Source organism: Acinonyx jubatus, chromosome D3, assembly GCF_027475565.1.
Source record: "Acinonyx jubatus isolate Ajub_Pintada_27869175 chromosome D3, VMU_Ajub_asm_v1.0, whole genome shotgun sequence".
Lineage (NCBI taxonomy): Eukaryota > Metazoa > Chordata > Mammalia > Carnivora > Felidae > Acinonyx > Acinonyx jubatus.
Genome location: NC_069392.1, coordinates 43553299 through 43575522, shown reverse-complemented (window position 1 = coordinate 43575522; position 22224 = coordinate 43553299). Strand labels below are relative to the sequence as shown.

At 43.1% G+C, this 22224-nt stretch overlaps 1 protein-coding gene across 5 annotated transcripts in view; it reads right to left on the bottom strand.

Moving 5' to 3' along the window:
- The window catches only part of GATA6 (GATA binding protein 6), a 75660-nt gene that overhangs the window by 42777 nt on the left and 10659 nt on the right, over positions 1–22224 (bottom strand). For 3 of the 5 annotated variants that reach the window (XM_027068627.2, XM_027068626.2, XM_053206263.1), the window contains exons 4-7: positions 21582–21707; positions 20632–20719; positions 20435–20538; positions 840–2201 (exon numbers count right to left, since the gene is read on the bottom strand). In XM_027068627.2, the coding sequence (XP_026924428.1) occupies positions 2034–2201; positions 20435–20538; positions 20632–20719; positions 21582–21707 (486 nt within the window). In that variant the 3' untranslated portion in view covers positions 840–2033. Of the gene's footprint in view, positions 1–839; positions 2202–2782; positions 2919–20434; positions 20539–20631; positions 20720–21581; positions 21708–22224 lie in introns of those variants that run through there. The other 2 variants (XR_003423587.2, XM_053206264.1) reach the window with 2 other exon arrangements.

Genomic DNA, 22224 nt, shown 5'->3' with positions numbered 1-22224 from the left:
GAGTTATATGTTAATTGGCCCTATTTTACAGGTGAGGAAAATGAGAATGGGACAACTTGCCCAAGGCCACAGACCTCCTGTGTGCAGAGCAGGGACCTCAAGCCTAGTGGTCTGACTCCACACCAAGACCGTTGCTCTAGCCCGCTGTACAGTGTGTGTGGGCTTCAGGGACCTCCCCAGACACACACACTCCCCAGCCTTTGGTCTCACTGGCAATACAACCCACAACAAAGCAAGACTTCCCCTCTCTTGAAAGACTCAGACGGGCTCCCACAGAATAACTATAATCATACACGAAAAGAAGAAGTGCCCCCACACTTAAGGAGCCAAAATGAAATGCCACCATTGAGTTATGAAACAGTCTCCTGGTTTTCTGAAACCCAAGACTGTTCAGATCCTTTTCCCTCTTCTGCTGAGTGTTAAGGACTTCAACCTCAGGTGAATGTGGAGGCTTGGTGGCACTTTGCAAAAGCAGGAACTAGAAAGGAAAACCATTCTGTTGCTGGGTCTTAGAGTATATTTCATTCAGAGGGAAAGAAACTCTGGACTTTTTAAATGTTTTTAGGGATTAGTCCTAAATAGAATGCTTACAATCTCAGACAGCCATATAATACTGGGTCCTTTTCACTTATAAAAGTTGTCCCCAGTGCAAATTGAAAATGATAACGGACTGCATGTGCCAACTTCAAATAAACCAAGGTATAAAGCAGCTCCAAAAGGACAATTCATTGAAAGGAAAGCCAACAGGCAATTTGCAAACATCACATGCGCTCGTTTTATAGGCGTATCTCTAGCCACATACAGTATCAAAATGAAACTAAAAGGGAAGGAACTCACTGTACAGAAGACAAAACAATACCCTTTTTATTTTTAAAACTCTGGTGAAATAGGTTTCCATAGGACATCCCATTCTTAAAAAATTTAATGTAAACCAACCTGCCTGTGGGTCAGTCACACGATAGACTTCATCGTAGTGTGTACAGATGCCTAGAGTATTTACAAATGTTATCTGTTAGGTAGTAAAGTTTTGTTGAATTTTTTCCGGCACAAATTCCACAGTAAAATAAAGAGGGGATACTGGTGTTTTTGTATAAAAATTCTTAACAGATGGATAAAGGCAATTTTCCTGAGAGAAGATTTGTTCTTGAAATATTTCTCTTTAACAACTGGAAATATAGAAATGGGATGTAGTTGTAAAAGAAGCATAAGAATGTCTAAGTTAACATTTTTCTTTTAAATTATTTAAGTACCATTAAGTTAAAATGTTTACATTCATTATAAAAAATGTTGTTAAATCTTATGCAAATGATTTAACACTGATTGCTGCAACGCAAATTGCACTTTTTAAAAAAATTATTGTTTACATGGAAGAAAAATATCTTGTTTGCTACCCTGTTTACAAATCCCGACTGACCTCAGGTCAGTCCCACAATGTGAACTTTGAGACATCAGTCACAGTGTACGTTAAGTCATAATGCAGTCTTGCACACGGAGTAATATTTTTGACGAGAAACCTCACGAACTGACTCAGCCTCCAGAGGTGTGTACCAAATGGCCTCAAATGGTCTTCTCCATGAAAGCACGTGAAATTCAGGTGTGGAAAAGGTACGAAGAAATTCTGGAATAACCAAAACCGATCAGAAGAAGCACATGATTTGGGGCAATACACATAAAACCCTTTTTTAAAAAAAAATCTCTCAATATTCCTTAGCAGGCAAGGCCCCGGTCCTAGTCCCAGTTTCTGGAAGTGGCACAGAGGACGTCAGATCCCCCGGCACACCCAGAGGCAGGCTGGCTGGAAGTGGCCGTGTCCAGGAGGAGGTGACGTGCTGTGGGCTGCACTGGCCCTTCCCTGGAAGCCCTCCATCTTCTCTCTGGCTCTTCAGAGTCAGGGGCAGGGTGGTAAGGCAGAGCAAGCCTCTTGGGAAATACATCTCTTTCGAAATAAAGGCACGGAAATCACGCGTCAGAGGAATGTTCTGTCAGCATACTCGCCCTGGTCTGGACGGCTTGACAAAATCCCCGCAGCAGGCTCAGGCCAGGGCGAGGGCGCACCAGGAATCCTGTCTCACCGAGGATGTGACTTCGGCCGGAGAGGCCAGGCTGACGCCTATGTACAACCCATCTTGACCTGAGTACTTGAGCTCGCTGTTCTCAGGATTAGTGCTCTCTCCCGTGCCAGACATCACTGAGGTGCCCGCCTGGCGGAAGAGAGGGATAGAGGGGGAAAGAGAAGGGGAGAGACAGTTATCGATCAATCTGTCAGGCGGCACCATCTTGCAAGCTAAGCACATGGAGACAAAGGAGATGGGCAGGGGGGCCCAGGCAAGAGCTGCCCACCATGTTGCATGGTGCCACTGACCTACCCCTGACCACGTAAACTCTTAGAAACATTCTCCTGTGAACTTGAGAACTCACAGCAGTAATTCCTGGCAAGATGCACAGCTGGACAAAGGTAGGAAAAAGGAACTGCAGGAGGCCTATTTGTAAAACGTACCAAACTCTCAGCTCTCTGGCAGTGAAACAAACCACACCGCCTAGGTAAGTAGGTCTTAATGACGCCCACACAATCTAATCATTTCAAAAGAGAAAATGCGGAGCCCCCACCACCACCACCCCCACCCCGGCACACACACAGCACAGCTACAACCTTAGCAGTTATGCCAAAGTCTAATATGGAAAGCCACACAGCTCAGCGAGGCATGATAAATGAAATTTTTGAGCACTGACTTCATGGAAAATGAACCCACGTGTACACAGGTTTAGTATCTACCGCATTTACCTGAATTCTTTTCAAGGAGAACCGGCCATTTTGAAGGCAGACCACATTATAAAGAAAATGCTAACATCTTATATCTGTCATGGTGGTGGCAATCATTTGTTGAAACAAAAGATCACTCCTCTTGTTTCATTCATTCCTTCCATCCAAATGAGAAAGGCCAAATAGAAAACATGGTATAATTTAGTAGAATCAAACCAAAATAACTAAAATCATGTTTAGACTACAGTTTAAGAAAACAGTTGCATTTGACTTTTTTAAAAAATTCTAAGCATGGGGCACCTGGGTGGCTCAGTCGGTTGAGTGTCTGACTCTTGACTTTGGCTTAGGTCATTTTCTTGGTTTGTGGTATCGAGCACCACATCGGGTTCTGTGCTGAGCATGGAGCCTGCTGGGGATTTTCTCTCTTCCTTCCTCCCTCTCTCTGCCCCTCCCCTCCCAAATAAATAAACACTTAAAAAAAAAAAATCTAGTCATGACTAGCATGGTCCCCAGGCGTGGCTCCTGGGTGTGGCCTGGTGTGGCTCCGAGGACAGGGGTCAGTGACATCAACAACACCCAGAAAGACAGTGCCCCGTCCACACACAGTGCCCCCAGAGGTTGAGAAGCCCCAACATGTCAACACAACATGTCTTCCTGCCTCATCCTTCACCACTCTGAGTTCTAGAACATGCCCCCTCTGGTGTCGGAACTCAGCCCACACACATGCGTCAGCCACAACTTAGACCTGCAGAACATTCTGCTGTCCCCTCCTGCCAGGTACAGGAAACACAGCTGTGTTTCCCTTGGGATTTGTATGCATGCTACACTTAGATAAGGACTTACAAGATCTATAAGGACACAAGGGAACACGCAGGGTTCCAGGGGAAAGAACAGGGTACAGTGACAGCTGGCATAGCTTAGAAGTCTGCACGAACCAGCCTTCCTTCCAACTGAATGCTAACCACCCCATCCACAGGGCCCTCATTTCCTTCCAAAGAGAAAAAGACAAGAGGAAAGACCACTACTCTCTCAAGCAAGCCCACACCTTTTTGGAGAAAGAATGTAAGCCACTGTGGCTACAGAGGGGCCACGGGCCAGCATCCCAGTGACAAGATGTGGCACCACCCCACTGAGAAGGGCAGTCACCTCTGTGGTCTTAGGCCTGATAGCCTGGAACTTGGCCTTACTGTCACACAATTGCTGAATGAGGCTCACTGAGAAAGTATCAGAGCCCAGAGCAAGCTCAGAAGAACTGCCTAAGGTGTCAGGTCTGAGAAGAACACCTAGGGGACAGGCCCTTGTGTCAGTTAACGGACCAATGCTGCTTCCACGGTCTGGATGAAAGCATCATGGAAACCCAAGGCTGGCATCTGGGGAAACTGAGCCAAGGGGTAGAGTAGACCTCTGCATGACCTCTGTAACTTACTTAGAAGTGATTTTGTAAACCTAAAATCACTTCAAAGTAAAAAGTTTATTAAAAAATAAAGATAGAGGCTCCTGGGTGGCTCAGTCGGTTAAGCAGCCAACTTTGGCTCAGGTCATAATCTCGCGGCTCATAGGTTCGAGCCCCGCATCGAGCTCCAGCTCAGAGCCTGGAGCCTGCTACAGATTCTGTGTCTCCCTCACTCTCTGCCCCTCCCCTGCTTGCACTCTGCCTCTCTCTGTCTCTCAAAAAGTGAATTAAAATGTTAAAAAAAAATAAAAAATAAAGATAAAATAATAAAAAATTAAAATGTAGCCATGATCCCATACTTAAATCATGGCTTTTTCCTTCTAGAAAGCTCTGAAGTTCATTATTTCTTCCTAGCTTTCAGGGTTTAATCCCACAAATCACTGGATATTTGTTTTTTTGACACAGCTAGAATGTTTTGTGCTTTTCAAAACATCCATTTGTCTGGCTGAGCTGATGTTATATCTCCTTCAGAGAAACACGGGGCACCAGACACAGGCTGAACTGAATGAAAGGTATGCTGAGCCCCCTTGGCTCCACTTGGAGGCCTGGAAGTCAAGAGTGGTTTTGCTCTTTCTGGAAAAAAAATCTTGTTTTTCTCTCCAATCTTCACAATAACCACATGAGGCTGGGAAGGAGGGTCTGGCCATGGGACTTCCTATCTGCCCATCTCCACTTCCTCCCAAATGGACAGACTAAAGCCAGCCCCTCACAGCTAACCAATCCATCCCTTTCCTGGCAAAAAGGTGGGTTTGTAAAAATGCAGCGACAACAGTACTGCCACACTCAAACTTCTTTTTAAATTAACACAAACTTAGGGGCACCTGGGTAGCTCAGTCGGTTAAGCAACTGACTTTGGTCCAGGTCATGATCTCACAGTTGGTGAGTTCGAGCCCTGCGTTGGGCTCATTGCTGTCAGTGCAAAGCCTGCTTTGGATCTTTTGTCCTCCTCTCTTTGTGCCACCCCCAACTCTTCCGTGCTCAAGCTCTCTCTCAAAAATAAATAAACATTTCTTAAAAATTGATTAATTAATTAACATTTTAACATAAGACTTAAACTAAGGGCTTTGGGTACATAAGAAAGCAAACTTCACAAAGTCACTGAGATGTCAAAAACTTAGAATTTGAAATAGCTGAAATAATCCTGTCAAACACACCAACAAAACTATGGATTTGGTTACCCATATAAATAGAATAAAGTAACTTTAGTCATTAATTCCAGAAACTCCACTATGAGCAAACCCATCACAGACCCAGATTTAATCCCCCCAAAAAATAAACAAAAGGGTGATACTCCATTACTCCGCATTTTAGCTATCATACAACCAGCAGAGTGGGCGCACTTATAAGTGATGGGTCACACCCAATTCCATATTGATCTACCTATTCCCAGAAAAAAGCACATGTGCATTTCTCTGACTAAATCTGACTTCACTACAGCAAGCCTTTCTGAAAGAAAGAGGGTACCCACCTGGATCGGCCCAGGAAGCAGCCCGCCTCACGTGGCCAGACAGGCTGAGATAGCAGAGGGGTCGTCACCACCACAGGTCAGCAACAAGAAACATTAGCAAGATGTTTATGAGAGCCAGGCACTGGATCTATGAGCCCAAGGAGACAGACGCTCCCTGGGTGAGCTCCCAGGCCACATACATACTTGAAAGTAAGAATGGTCAACTGCCCATCACAGATGATAAATGAGTGGCTGAGACATTGGAAGGGAGCAGTAGGTCAAAAAAGGAACCACAGAGGGGAAAGGATTCCGGGGGTGGGCCACACGCAGCCTGCAACGCTGGGGGCCAATATGGACGGACTTGCAAGCATTACCCTGCTTCAGCCGTCTACTGAGTGAGGTCACCTCTCCGAGCCTCCTCCTTGGGAAACTAGAAACTAGCCCTCACATCACCCATCAAGTAGGGCTGTGACAATTCAATGTTTGCAAAAGCATCAGCATGGCGCCTTGCCATGGTAAGCATCAAGGGAAGCCATTATTACTGGTGAGGAAAGGGTATTCGGAAGGGGAGGCATGCAGGGCACATTCTCAAGCAAAGCCAGCTGAAACGGAAGGATTAAGCAAAAGGGGCAAGGGCACAATGTGGGAGAGGTAACCGAGAAGGCCTCATCTAAAACTCTCTATGCCTCAGGTTCCTCACCTGGAAAATGAAAGCTAAAAAAGACACATCTGTATCCTGAGGTTATTGCAAGAACTCAATTCATTAAGATACATAAAGCCTTTACAACAGTATCTGACAACAGGAAAATGACAGAAGCAAACAGCACTATTAGTATTATTTTATTATTATTGTTAAGGAGCACAGACCTAATTTAATCTCCCCACCTTTGCCAGGTTGGGGAGACTTCCCACCATCACTTAGTGGGAGCAAAGGTGGAACTCATTCAGAGCTAACTGAAAACCACCTCAACAATGACCATCTTTTTTTTTTTTCAAATGCTTATTTTATTTTTGAGGAAGAACATGAGCCCAGGGGGCAGGTAGGGGGAGACAGAGGATCTGAAGCTGGCTCTGCGCTGACAGCATCTAGCCTAATGTGGGGCTCAAACTCACGAACCATGAGGTCATGACCTGAGCCAAAGTTGGACACTCAACTGACTTGAGCCACCCAGGTGCCCCAGCAATGACCTTCTTCTAATTGTTACTGACAACTCTTCAGAGAACAAAACAAAACAAGGTGCTTCTTTAGCCCTTCAAAAGGCTCATGGGCCTTCTTCAAATAAACCACATTAAAGAAATCCTAATACCTTGAACATTATTCTTAACACCTGAGCAATAATCCTAACAGCTACCAAGTGAAATACCTATTGTCTTCTTTGATCAGTCAAAAATGACTCCTACGTCAAAGGACAGGCAAATCCCAAATTACATGAGTGATGAGTACCTGAAAAACATCAGCTCATTTGAAATCAAAAGTGACATCTGACTTTCTCAGAAAAAAAAATGTGCTTGTGCCCAACAACTGAGACCCTTATTTGTAGATGGGGATACACTATTTCAACATGAAATACTGCAGTGCACAGCTTTCTTTTGTATGTCAATCATACCTCAATAAAAAATAAAATGTTTATGGAGCACCTGGCTGGCTCAGTCAGTAATTTTTTTTTAATGGTCATTTATTTTTGAGAGAGAGAGAGAGAGAGAGAGCGTGAGCGGTGGAGGGGCAGAGAGAGAGAGAGAGAGAGAAGACACAGAATCAGAAGCTGGCTCCAGGCCCCGAGCTGTCAGCACAGAGCCCAACGCGGGGCTCGAACTCACAAACTTCGAGATCATGACCTGAGCTGAAGTCAGACGCTTGACCCGCTGAACAACCCAGGTGCTCCTAGAGCATGAGACTCTTGATCTCAGGGTAATGGGTTCAAGCCCCACATTGGGAGTAGGGCTTACTTAAATAAAAAAATAAAATAAAAATAAAATAAAAATTTTATGTAATGATACATAATGAGATCATGTGATAAGATCTGATGAGACTCTGATAACCCCAGTCCCCTCTTCCATGGCCGGTGCAGCTATATTCTGGTACATGCCTTAAGCAGAGCCATCAAGAACTTCATATCCTACTGAGCTCTGTAATTGCACTTCTGGAGATGTGTTTACAAGGAAAGAATTCAAAGGAAGGGAAAGGCTCCTCATGGGAAGACATTCATGGCACAGTTATTTACAATAGTGGGAATCACGTAAATAATCTAATACCGAATAATACGAGATGGTTTGGAAAAGCAAGGTCCATCCGCTCAGTGAACTATGATGCAATTATTAAAAATAAGATCATGTGGCAAAGTGGGAAAAATCCTATAATGCAATGTTAAATGAAAAACAGAAGGATATAACTATGTCATCAGTAAAATTTATGCACAAGCGAAAGTATTTCAGGGGAACCCAAGAGAGGTAGGGCCAGGGGACCATCTATCAGCCCTCTATACCTTCCTTTGAATATTTTAACTGAAAGGAGTAGTGCTGTCTAACTTTGGGGAAGGTTGAAGACATTAGCACCAGAAATGTGATGCAAAAGCACTTGAGGGATGAGCCAGCCTGGAAAGAGTCATAAAGTAGCAGGGGAAAAAATAGAGAGGAACCAGAGAGGAGGAAGTAACAGAGAGAAAGGAGGGCCAGAAGGGACATGTACCCCTGAAGTCACCTACCTCCAAGCCACCTAGCATCGGTTGGAACCTAGCCAGCCATGTACACGTGAAACATGGTCGCATGTAAGTTAAAACACCAAACAGTCAAAACCAGTATTCTAACCATATGAGAAATCTAGAATTGGCACAACTCTCCTTTAGAAACCTGGCTTGTCACATCATTGTTCGTCTTAAGTGTCTTTTCCTCTTTAGTATATTCAAGAGCTACCTATCAAGATCAGTACAATTTGGGGGGGAAATCAGAGAAAACTTAAGACCCTAGACCCAAGGACATGCACACAAAATTACAAGCATAAATTTCAATTGGCTAATGTTTTCCCACATCTAGTTGAAACTTTGAAAGGACTTTAGTTCAGCAAAAGCAGGTATTTGAGTCACCTACACCCATCTAACCCAGCCAGTGTTTCTGGACAGAGGCAGAGGGGAGCACCTCAGATTGCCCACAGCTGAACCATCCTTCCTCCTTCTGGTGGACAGTTCAGGCAGGCGGAGGTCCTGGCTCTTTCTCTGATCAAAGTACATTCTGAGGGTGGGGCCGAAATCTGTTCTGTGTTTCCATTCACAGCTTATCTGCCCTCCACCCTCCTACAGACAACTGAAAATGGAGGCACTTCCTGTTGAAAGAATGTGTTATCAGCACCAGACTCAGCCTGGGCTTAGCACTGAACCCAGGCCAGGCTAGGTAGGAGACCTGGCAGAGCAGCTGGGCTGGAAATCTCCCTCTTAAAGGAATAAATGACTTCAGGGACAACCAGGCTGCTGCAGCCAGGACACGGAAAATATCCACTAGCCTGTGAAGCAGACACAGCTCACCTGTAGGTCACATGGACTTTTTTCTTTTCCTGTGAGAATAATTTTCGGACATGTTCGGACATATTTCGGACATCTGAAAAGTCAAGGATTTCTGATCTGATAAACTCGTAGAGTCAGTGGCCAGCAGTGTCTGGCTCACAGTGGGCTCACCCACCCTGTCAGTTCTCTTTCTCGGCCTCTACTTCACACACACCCTTACAGGCAGGCCCAGAGACCCCTCCTAAGGCAGCGTCGGCTGGGCAACCCATCAGAGCTAAGGAAACCCTTACAGAACACAGCCACCCCACAGAAGAATAACACAGGTCCTCTAGCTTATGAATTATAAACATAAATTTCATTTTTGAGGAAGGAAACCAAAAAGGAGTCAACTGGGGTGTGTTTAGTCCTCCATGGCATAATCTCTCTCGATGGAGCCTTGATCTGAAGAAACAAAACACTGCACCCCAGGCAGGTTGAGGGTGAGTGTGTGATCATTCCCAGAGCATGAGACTTTGATGATGATCACACTGCCTCTTTAACTCGAATTCAGACTGTCGGCTTCCATGGCCTCTGATCTGTCCTTCCTACACATCTAAGTAAGCTTGTGGTTACGGCTTTTTCTTGTGTGAGGGGAAGCCAGCCATCCCTCACTGCCAACCCTCTCTTCTCTGCTTTTGTAACCTCTAGGTTAGGCTCTTGCAGTGCTTTATAGCAGCCTGCCTCAAGTTAAAAAAAAAAAAACAAAAAACTAATCCCAACAAAGGAGAAACACTTTCAGATAAATCTTAACTTCCACCCTAAAAACTACACTCATTGCAGTTTGGATGGAGGTCATAGGACCAGACACAAAAGTGACTCACTAATAGTTTAGGAAGTGGCACAAGATACAGAAACACAAGAGTTCTGTCTCCATCAGGACCCATGAAACCCGTCTCCAGTAACAACTCCAAGCAAGAGAACATAGCGCCTTCTCTCACAAGCAGGGAGAGTCATGATCACTGCAGCCAATGACCTAACTCAGTTTTTAGCAAAATATTTTACTTATTTCCTTGTAATTTAACAAGCAAGTTCTTTAATGGAGAACTCACTGGCTGTCCCCTTGGGCCCTCACGCCCCTTCTGGGCCTGAGTAGCCCAGGTTATATCCAGACCTGAGGACGCTGCCCTTTCCAAGTAGGTAAAGACAATTCTATACAATCTAACCTGGGCAAAGGATCCCATTGTTTCATGCATCTATGCACCCATACCAGGTTTGTCACGGTGATGAAAGGCACACCCAGTGTTTATGAGTGCCCTGGGACTATCAGTAAAATGTTAACATACAAACATAAATGATGGGGGCTGGGGTGCCCCACAACTTGAAGTCACCAGCATTCTAAAGAAAAAGTCTATCTTCTAAAATGAATCAAAATGGATGACTCTATTCTAGTTGTCAAATTAGGTGGCAAAGGATCCTGCGGAAAGATTTAAAACCTGGTAAATTATGATCTTTTATTTAAAAAAAAAAACAACTGGTGTTTCAGATTGGATGAGTATCCTCATCTCCCCATTTCAATCAGAAAAAGCAGACCATGGTCTGAGAACCAAGCAGCATTTACAAGAAAGCGTTATGAAAGTACTGTCACAAGGAATGAAAAATTGTGGCGATCAGAATAAAATTATTTAAAATGTAGTTACTTTGTTAACACAATAGCTCTAGATCTCTTAAAGGAAAGTAAGGATTTATTTTTAATGCCTTGGGATAAAAAAAAAAAATGCCATGCAAATAAAGCACATCACTATTAACTTCCAAGATTATATTTAAATAATACTGTTCTCCTTGAGCTTCAAAGAGGTCTGCAGGCATCTCCCACTTATGCTACACAATGCTCTTAAGGACCAGATGGTAGGAATTACTTTTCCCTTTTAGTAGGAGGAAAACAGAGGCTTTACAAAACCTTGGCAGCTTTACTACAGTCACACATAGGGCTGGAGCTAGTGCCTGGATGCCTGAATCGATTTCCTTCCAGCTGCTACTCCGTGAACCCCAGACTAAACTGCAGACCATACTAAGGCTACACCATGAATCAAGCAAATAAGCTTAATCAGAGCTTTAAATTAAAAGTGTCTGTACTTAATAAGATAAAAATATGATTCTGGCACGTATGCTCTGGTGAAACCAGGCCATGCTAACAACACCTAAAACTGCAGCACAGCAAGTAAACAGGCATTTGAACATCCTCAGACACTGACTTGAAACTCTTTACTCACAGGACTGCAACAGTACACTGAGATCAATACCTGTCGTTTATTTGTTCAAATCTTTCTTAAAATCTGAAGTCAATAAAATACTCTGTGCTCAGTCCCACAGATCCCAAGTGCTGGGTCTGGGGCGATAGGTAGCTGAATTATGAATTATCACATATGCCAACGCCTGTCTTCGTAGATGCTTTTTAAAGTTATTAAAATTTCAGAAAAAATTAACAGGTAGATCTCAACATGAACAAAGCAAACAGACTGTATTCAGTTCATATCCATTAGATCTTCATATCGCTAGTAACCCTTTTGGCAGACGCCCATGAAACGCATAATAAATTACTTTTGTTCCAGTAAAGGAATTCATTTTCTTCGAAGATTCATTTAGCAATAACATTTCAGAGCATTCTAAGCCAGATTTCTTAAATTTGGGCATGTTTTCCCGTAACATTATTTCATGTTTTGTGACAATTTGTATATTCTTACAGAGGCCCGGGTTGGGGGGTGGGGGGGCAACTGCAAATAATTTGTAATCTACAGAGAAACTCTGTGTTCTGAAATGAAGCCTTCTAACCTGAGGCTATATGAGAAGGTGTGTGACATTCTCCCCACACTTATGCTCTACCTAGTATTCTGGCTTTCAGGTTGTGATGATGAGTCACTTATTAAATAAACCACAATCCTGTGATAAATTGGGTGGACAAATATATCATAAACTAAAGAACGATACAGTTGTGCTGTTTCCTAATATACAGATAAAGGCATTGGATATTAATGTAGCGCAATGCATTTTTAAGGACTCCTCACCATCCTCCCCATAACACACAGACCTGCGCGCATACACACACGTACACACAACACAGAAAGAGGGAAGTCTGGAAGAGGCCTTGAGATCAAAATGAAAGTATGTAAACCCCACACGCTTACGTGTTCCTTGCCAGGTTGGCGTGTGACTTTCACAGTGAAGGCCGATGTGGTCAGACAGGAACGTGAGTTATTAGAAGGAACTGAAGGAAGAAAGGGAGCCTGGCACATAGGGAGCATGAAGATAAAATGCCAACAAAATATTTACGTTCATGGCTTGTAGCAAGAGGCAAGCGGGATGTTAATAACTGTGATGATTGGTCAGCTCCCTGGGAGTAGCAGCAGGCCGGAGACCTCGGTTCCAGTCCCAGCTTCCACACTGGCTGGTTTTGCGACCTTGTGGAGTCACTGCGGATTCTGGTTTGTAAATGAGGCAATAATGATACCTAACTGCAAGACTCTCACAGACCCTTGTGGGAGATTAATGACTTTTCAACTCTGTTTTTATTCACTTAGAAAAGAGTATCGTAGACTATAAACTCTGAGGGAAATGGACACTTGCCTATTAAATGCTTTTCAATGATTTCATAAAAACTAACTAAAGGCAATTGGAACATTCTTAAAAGTTCCACCTAACTTGGCACTCACTGTGTATCAGATTGAAATCACACCCTTAAAAGGATGTTACTATTGCAACTTTGTGTTTGATACTTTTAAGAGAGCTTTTTATAATCACATTAGGGACATCAACCACAGTAAATTTCACTGCCTGTTATTCTTTTATTACCCAATTGACATAGTCTTAGTACCATAATATATTTTATTTAGAAGTACAATATTGACAAGAAGATTTGTATAATGTGCCTTATGTATCTGGTCGCAAGCAAATCACTTCTCTGGCACCGTTTTCCCACCCGTTTCGGCAGGATGATCTCTGACGCTCAAACTACTAATGAAAATTGGTCAGATTTCTTTAAGAAAATATTATTTTTTCTCTCTGAAGATTTCAATATTGCATAATATCACATATTAATTTAGTATGCCATAATGATAACACTGATGGCCAGACCCGGGTCCAAATCCAAGCCCTGCCTCTTAACATATACACAACCTTGGGCTTGTTACTTTGTTCCGAGTCTCACTCCCCCCTTCACAAACCGAAAATGGAGATAAAACAACATACGTAGAGTGATAATTATGAAAGAGAAAAGGTACCTAAAACACCTGACATGTACAAGTACTTAGAAGCAGACTTCTGCTTTGCTATGTCCAGTATCTCATAAATGATGAAGAATGGAAAAAGGAGAGACTTCTCAGAAGCAAGAGTACAATGATAAAATGCAAGGCTAACACTAATACCCAACTCTCCTGCAACCTAAGGACACCTGTAAAATATTCAGCTTAAGAGATGAGCAGTAGGGGCACCTGGGTGGCTCAGTTGGTCGAGCGTCCAACTCAGGCTCAGGTCATGATCAGTTCAGGTGTTCGAGCCCTGCGTCCAGCTCTGTGCTGATAGCTCAGAGCCTGGAGCCTGCTTCAGATTCTGTGTCTCCCAATCTCTCTGCTCGTGCTCTCTCTCTCTCAAAAATAAACATTAAAGAAAAAAAAAAAAAAAGGGCGAGCAGTAATTTTTTGTCCTGCTCCAGGAGCCTCCTGAACCAGAACTGCTCTGCAGAGTCCAATTCTTCTGAAGGAAAGCAACTCATACCGTTTTTGTAAGTCCTTCACGAATGTACCTTTCAGCTACTTAACTATTGTAGGAATAGTTAATAATGCAGGATCTATTATTTTATGACCAATCATAATGCCATAGTAAATCCAGTGTGAATAATTACTTGGACAAAAAGACAGTGGAGTATAAATTTGCTAATAAAGAAGCTGTGATTAAAGTGGTGTTTTCCGATTTGCAGCATAGGATGCGAATATCAATACACAAAATCTACAAAAAGATTTTTAAACATTAACCACTAACCTACAAAGTACATAACCTTTCTCCAGAATGCCTTAAAGATGTTAACTGTTGTCTTAAATTGTTCTTCAGAAGAACATCCAGATATCCTAACAAGTGTCAGTCCCTAAATCACTGCTGTAGCCACAAGCACTATGAGGGCACATTAACTCTTCCAAACCACTTGTAGCCCAACATTTAGCACCATGCAGCTCAGAAGTACTTCTGACAAGGTTGTTGAATAGAGTTATTACCAAGGAGTGACTGCAGTCGGGAAACAGGTCTAGCTAGGCACCTAGCATCCCAGAAGAATAAATGAGGCAGGAATGAAGACACCTATCTCACATCGAGAAAATGACCAAACACAAAGTACGGCCCACCCTCAAAAACACAGAACCAGCCAGCATCAAATCTGAGATGAGGTCCTTGCCTCAGTCTAAGGAGGTGTGCCTCTCATCGTGGAAGCTGTCTACTACCAGCAACAAACCACAGAGGTGAGGAAACATTTCCTATCCCCAAGACACCATGCCTAACATGTCTCCATTCAGAGGAAGATTCACCCGGCAACCACCACAAACCGTCTTGCCCTGCGAAGCCCTGGAGACAGAGAAACTAAACCCCAGGCCTACATCGCATGCCATGAGACCAGAGCACGACACTAGCTCCAAGGGAGGGTTTTTCTGATTACGAAGGGAAACCCTGCTTGTAAAATGTACAAGCGGGAGCATCCTAGCATTTGTTTACATCAATTATCAAAATACGCCATTAAGAATGCTTTAATTGTTGGACTCCAGCAATCCAGAAAAAGAAACACATTTGTCACTAAAGTTGGGTGCTAGACCAAGTCCATCATTTAGAAATGAAGGTACTTGGTGCCCTACTATTGATTTGAGCCAGTTTTCAAAGTGTACTTGCACTCAATTCACCGGCCCCATCTCCTGCCTTTGGCTCCACACCCTACACTCTGTGACACTGGCCACTGAAACTATGTCCTTGAAGTACCTCAGATACCATGCTCTTCCTTCTGGAAAGCTCCATCCCAGGGTTTCCCCTGCAAAAATCCTACCCAACTAATTCAAAAGTACTCTGTGAAGCCATTTCCAACTCTGAGGTTGAATCAACAGCTCTCTCCTTTCGACTCCTACATACTCTACTGTGTCGTTCCTTTAACGCACTTCCACATCTAACCAGCAGTGAGATCTGTCTACACCTGCTCCCCACCACTACCACCACATTCTAAACAATCTGAGGTCAGATACCTTATTTTACTCCATTGTGAACAGGGCCTCCCGTAGCACAATACTATTTAAATGGAGTAATGACCATAAAGCAAGGATTAGTGAGATATAGCTCATCTCCATTTATTCCAACATTATAGAATTTATGAGGACTTCAACATTTGCAGTTTTAATATAAACTTAAGTAAAAAGTTTTTAAAGTTTTAACATAAACTTAAGCAGTTTTTAATTTTTTTCAGTAATTAGTTACAGAACTACCTCTAGGCAGGCAAATATGGTCGGTGATTTCTTATTCCCAGACATTAAGTCTTATTGCTGATTTCAACCCCAAATTAACCCTTCCTGTACCAAAGGAAAGTAAGAGAAATACTTTTGACCTATAAAATTTGAGGATAAAGAGATAAAGCTTATATATATGTACATAATAAATATATATTACATATATAATATATATACCTATTACATATACATATCATATAGATTTTACATATAAGTAAAGTGTTCTCTAGTTTTGCTAATTTTCAGCTACAAGTCTTAGAGGAATAAGAATATTTTATACTTATTAAATTTTACTTGGGAATTGCTAAAATAGAACATGTTCCCCTATTTCCCTCCTAAATAATAAAAAACAAAACTATAAAATGTAATTTAATCAATAAATGGAATTCAATGAAAGATTTAAATATTCTCACAATCCAGAGAACATATATATATATATATATATATATATGCCAAAGAAAATCTGTTATCTATTTAAATTAACTAAAAACATATTTTTCAGTAAACCTACAGGTGTAAGAAAATTTTAGCATGAAAGACTTTTCTTGGAAAATGTATCTTTAAGTTCAAAGGGCACAAAAATCAAGTTAACACATTTCTTAACACAAGAATTCCAAAGGAACAAACAAGACAGGGGCTATTTTATTATTTTATTTTTTAAATATTTACTTTTGAGAAAGAGTGAGAGAGAGAGAGAGACAGAGCATGAGCAGTGGAAGGGAGACACAGAATCCAAAGCTGGCTCCAGGATCCGAGCTGTCAGCACGAAGCCCCACGCGGGACTTGAACTTACAAACTGGGAGATCATGACCTGAGCTGAAGTCAGACACTTAACCCACTGAGCCACCCAGGGGCCCTGTGGGCAAGGGCTAACATATACACCTCTAACATATAACCCACCTCTAACATATACACACCACACATACAAAACCTACAACAAAGAGAAACTGAGTCATAATAAGGTAGCTGGGTCAATGACCTGATGACCATCAGAAGGAATGTCTCCTTTTACAAGAGATCTAGTTAAAACACAAATTAGCAACAAGTATATAAAAAGCTAAAACACTGCAGCTTTACGACAAATAAGGAAAGAAATGAGGCTTCAGAGCACCGCAAAAATGATTTCTGTGGCACTTAGACACTTATCAAGGAAGAATGCCAAATGCTGCGTGCTAGGAATCCTGCCCACTCCTTCACTGCTGTTGGGGAGGGAACCCTGGAGCTTTTGCTCACAGCAGCAGCTTCCCTCTCTCCAGAATATTCAGCTCCTGCTGGGCTAGCTCAGAAACCAGCCACAGACACCTGGTGTCCCCACATGAACATGCCCACATGCAGGACAGGGTAGGAACATCAGGATTTAAGAGGAGCCTGTTAGGGGCGCCTGGGTGGCTCAGTTGGTTAAGTGTCCGGACTCTTGATTTCAGCTCAGGTCATGATCTCACACTTTGTGAGTTCAAGCCTTGCATTTGGCTCCTCTGCCCTGACAGCGAGAAGTCTGCATGGGATTCTCTCTCTCCCACCTCTCTCTGCCCCTCCCCTGCTTGTGCAAGCTCTCTCTCTCTCTCAAAATAAATAAGTAAACTTAAAAAAAAAAAAACCACTTTAAAAAAATAAATAAAAGAAGCCTGCTGGGAATGCGTACTCATCATGTCCTACACTTTCCCAGGGGGATTTAAAAGGAACAGCAGGTTTGACGTGGACCTTTGCAACAAACATTCTGACTTCCTTGCTGTTACAATCATTAAGATGGACAAGCAGTTATGTCGCCACTTACATCTCAGGTGGCCCCCAGTTCCTGCCTTCCACCGGGAGTATGCCTAAGATTGCCCTTTGTTTTGTAGCTCCGTTGTCCCAATTAAAGTGAAATAACCCTGAACTACTAACTTCCGCCACCTGTGGGCCACAGGGGCCACTGGAGATCAGTGGGACGGACCCATCATCAAAGGAGCCCACCAGGGTGCCGTGTGTACTAGTACCAGGCACAGCCCGGCTTTGCCCACATAACATTTCCCTCACCTGTGGCACTTCCCCAACTCCTAGAAGCATCCAGTCACGACACCGGCTCCCTCCAACATCACCAACTGTGACCAAAATGGGAAAAGGACACATCTTGTCAGCGCAGCCACCTTTCACAAATGCTTTGGCCAGCTGCTCACAGAGGCTCCCCCAGCGTGGTCCTCCTCACAGCTCTCCCAGCCCCTGGCCGGCCGCACACACCCAGGGAAGGCTCTGAAGGTTCTAAGGGGCCACTGAGTACACATAGTGGCACTCCTCGGCAGTAACCGGCAAGACCATTCAGGTCTACAACAATTATTCCTGGAGAGGGACAGTTTCCAAAGGCAGCCAGCAGATTGCCTTCTGTGCGGTAGACCTGGTTCCCCACAACAGTCACGTCAGGTAGGGGCTGCTGGAGACATCCGTGATGGACTAACCTTCGAGAGAACCCCGAAAGCCCGGGTGCCTGTGGAGCCCAGGCGGGGGAAGGGTGGGAGGTGAGTCCCTACAGAGGGAAGGGAGGAGGGCAAACAAGCTGTAGCCCCCGGCCGTGAGAAAAGGTGTCACAGAGGCTTGGAGGCTGCTTGGGCTCTGCAAGCTGCCCCCTGGTCAGGTCCGCAGCTCGCACGGCCCGGCTCCCGCGGAGGCTGCACAGGCTAAGGGAATGCTGGGGGCTTGCTGCACGAGACTTTGCACGGAACTGCTCTCAAACTCCACCAACCTCCACAATCCTTACTGCTCTGCCTCCTGGCCTCTAGCAGGGAATGGAGCGTTCCTCCAAAGGGCACTGACCGGCAAGCCACCTCCAGCATGCTGAGTCCCAGGTGAGAGATGCCCCCTGAAGCACCCAGAGCTCAGCAGCAGAGCTCCCGAGGTCCCTCTTCCAGGCAGGCCAGAGCCGCAGCCCGTCACTGACTTCCCATGGCTCCTCCCCTGGAGGACAACTGATCAGACTTGCAAATGGTCCCTTCTGGTCAAAACCACGAGAGCAAAACGAACCCCACTCACTGTGGTTCCAAGCCCCCAAAGCCCGACGAGGGGCAAACACCTGTATTTCTGTGCCATTTACCACTCACATTTGGCTTTTTCCATGCTTAAGCTCACCTTAACAAACAAAAGTGACCCGAAGCTGGCAGCGAGCTTCATTTCAGCTGGGAGCGACTGACATCACACTGAAGCCGAAAACCTGGCTGCTACCCTAGTGCTTTCAAAAACCGGTTCATCGTTTTGCCCTATGTAGGTAGCTACTACTACATAAGTGTGGCCTAGGACTTAGGGTGTAATAAAGAACATTCTTAAATAATCTTTATCTTTCCATTTCCACACAGGTAAATGTTCTGTTTACCAGTTTGGACCCTTAAAATTACACCTAACCCTTCTGTTAAAGGAAAAAAAAAATCATACACCAGAGTCCACTTTCATAAAGGCTAGACACATTCTTTAACATCTATCTATAACAAACAAAAAACAATGGAAAGGCTTTTTGCCTTGTGAAACTCAACAGACTTCTTGTGTGATTAAAGCAAAAAGCAAAAGCCCAACAGAATTTGGGATGGAGGACGAGAAATATCAAATATAATTTTAAGCAGCCTAAAAAACTTCTTTCATGTTTCATTTTTGCTTATTAAACCATTTGAAATATGACGAAGAGAAAACAGCTCTATGGTTCCCAAACCCCGGTCAGAAGACACCTCGAGGGCAAGTTTCAATTTCACCTGGGGCGCTCGCTCAAAAACACAACTTTCCAAGCCCCACCCCCAGAGACTCTGACTCAGAAAATCCAGGGTGGGGCCCAGGAATCTGTAGCATTTCAAAGGACCCCAAACAGGGCAAAGCTAAATGTGAAAAACAATTACTAAGTAAACAGGGATTTTAATGCCCGTGTTTTGACTTAAACTAGTCTCGGTGTAATCCTTAAAATCACCGAGGCACGCTCACTGCCACAGTCCTGCAGCCCAGACCTCACCCGCTGTGGTCTAGGGTGAGGCCTGGTCATTTTTAAAGAGCATTCTGGGTAAATGTGGGAAACACTAGGTGCTCGGCAGTTGAGAAAAACGGAGTTTCCGGTCACAGCTTTACAGAAACTGTGATCTTCGCGAAGACCCTTGCATCTCTACCCTCAAGAGCAGTAATTACTCACAACCAGAATTGCTCCCTGGCTTGCGGCAAGGCTGAAATGAGCCTGGGTGCCATGAAGGTGAGTTAGAAGAAGGCAAGGCAGGAGGGCAGTGGATAAAGGAAGATCGGTGAATATAGCAGCACAGCACAAACTGTGATGAACTTTTCTTGTGGTAAATGATTTTATTAAAAAAGAAAAGCGGGGGGAGGAAGAGAAGAGACGAGAGAAGGGAAAAAAGATGGGAGTCTCTCTATGATAAGCAAAAGCAATTTAAGTGCCATGGGCACTGAGATCTATAAAACCTCTGACTCCTAGTTCTCCTGGTCTACGTTAGAAATACATATATATGGCAGCTCAGATAGAAACCTGCAACTAAAACTCTGGAAAGCACTTCAAAACTTCTTGCTTTTACTTGGGTTAATTTAACCATAAAAAATGATATAGATCTTAATTAAGAGGTTTGTAAAGTACTTACGTTTGTCATTCTGTTGACATTCAAATGTAATCTCCTCTAAAAACTATTCTTAGGTATCAGCTAACTAAACCGAACTGTTGGTTTAGATTATTGTACTACCAGATAAGATAAAATTTGAGATAATAGACTAGAGAGCAAGCGCAACCCCCTAGCTTAGAATGAGTCTACATACTGCTTTAACACTTACCCCTGAGGATGTCGGTTGTGTTGTAGGGGAAGTGTTTTTGCTGCAGTCATCTGAGTTAGAAGAGGTGGAAGTTGGAGTCATAGGAACAGAATTATTGCTACTACCTGCAAATCAAAATTAACCTCATAAACACACACATACTCTACTGTTCAAGTTAGCAGATGCTTTACAATCAAATAGCATTTTACTGTATTTACCAGAGCAAGCTTTTGACTTATTTATGTTCTTAGGTTTTCTCTTCCTGGTTTGAATTCCCTCTTTTTTCATAGCAAGCGGTCGAGGCACCTAAAAAAAATGTTCATATAGGCCTTAAGTTTAACATTATATGGAAGAAAACACAACTTTTAACTAAAGACTCAACATCGGTACTGAAAGCCCTCATTTATAAAAGAAGCTGGCATGAATTTCAGTCCAATTTTGATACATGCGCAACAGATTCCAACCTGGACAAAGGCTACTCTTTCCCGATCAAATGCAGATTCCCTCAGAGAGAATGGGGTTATTTGCCAGGGAAAATTTATTCCCTCAACTCACTGTTTATTGTTTTAAACAGCTTCAATTACAGAGTAAAACCAAGAAGTACATATTTTTATTTCAAAGAGATCATGTGTTCTCTCTCTCCTACACATACAAGGTTAATTTCCTTTTTAAGATTAATGTGTTTATAATATTTTGTGCTATGCTTAAAATGAGTAACAGAATGTTGCTAACTATAACTACCAAATATATTATTGCTCCTTTGCATAAAAGTACTTGCTGCATTCCCCAAATGTCAAAGATATAGTTATTGTGCATTTCTAGTTGGTTCCATGCCTTTTTTTCCTTTGAATATACAGTTTTTTAAAAAGGTTACTACCATGTTGTCAACTCTAAAATGCACATTTTTCACATTTTAGTATTTCTAAAATTGGGATGTCTTACAATGGATGTGTGTGACAGTTCAATTGGCAGTATTTTTTGTTTCTTACTAGTATATGAGATAATAGTTTATATTATAATTAATAACATCCTAAATTCAAAAACATGTACATAGGAAATCAGATTTTTCACTTTCATCCCCTCTCCTTGGCTGATTTTTTTCTTGACTAAAACCATGTACAAATAAGACCCTAAACACGTATACACATGAGCAGAATACGCGGCATACCCCATGGAGCTTCATGTAGAGTCCACAAGCATTGCACACAGGTTCGCCTTCAGCATTTCTGCGCCACAAAGTGGTGGTTGTGGTGTGGCAGTTGGCACAGGACAATCCAAGCCGCCGGGAGGAAGGCTAAAAAGTAGCACAAGACAGTAAGTGCACAGGTATAAGTGATTTTATGTATATGCTATGTACATCCATGCAGCGTGTCCCTGTCATCAACAAGCATGTACTTTATTATAAATCAAAGGTCCCTTGGGAAAAGAATTTGAAGGGTAATTAGATTGACCTTTCTGGACCAAGAAACTGGAGTTTCAGGTGCAGTGCTCCATCCCACGTGTGTGTTTGGTTTGCTCCAGCATATTAGCGTAGATGATAGAATAACCAGAACGAAGTCACAATGTTGGCCAATAACTGTGCTCACTGTTGTCAGAGGTCTGAGATAGAAGTCATGAAATGCAATCACAAATCACAAATACCTGCCAGTGTTCTTAAGTGGCTTTGTGCAGTCTCCACTTCACCTGGAAACTAGAGATAACCACGTCTATTTCTCAGATAAATCCAGAGAAACAACCCAAAAACTTTAGAAGGGCCTATATATGTTACACTGATAGGAACGGATCTTGGAAAATGTACAATATTTTTATAA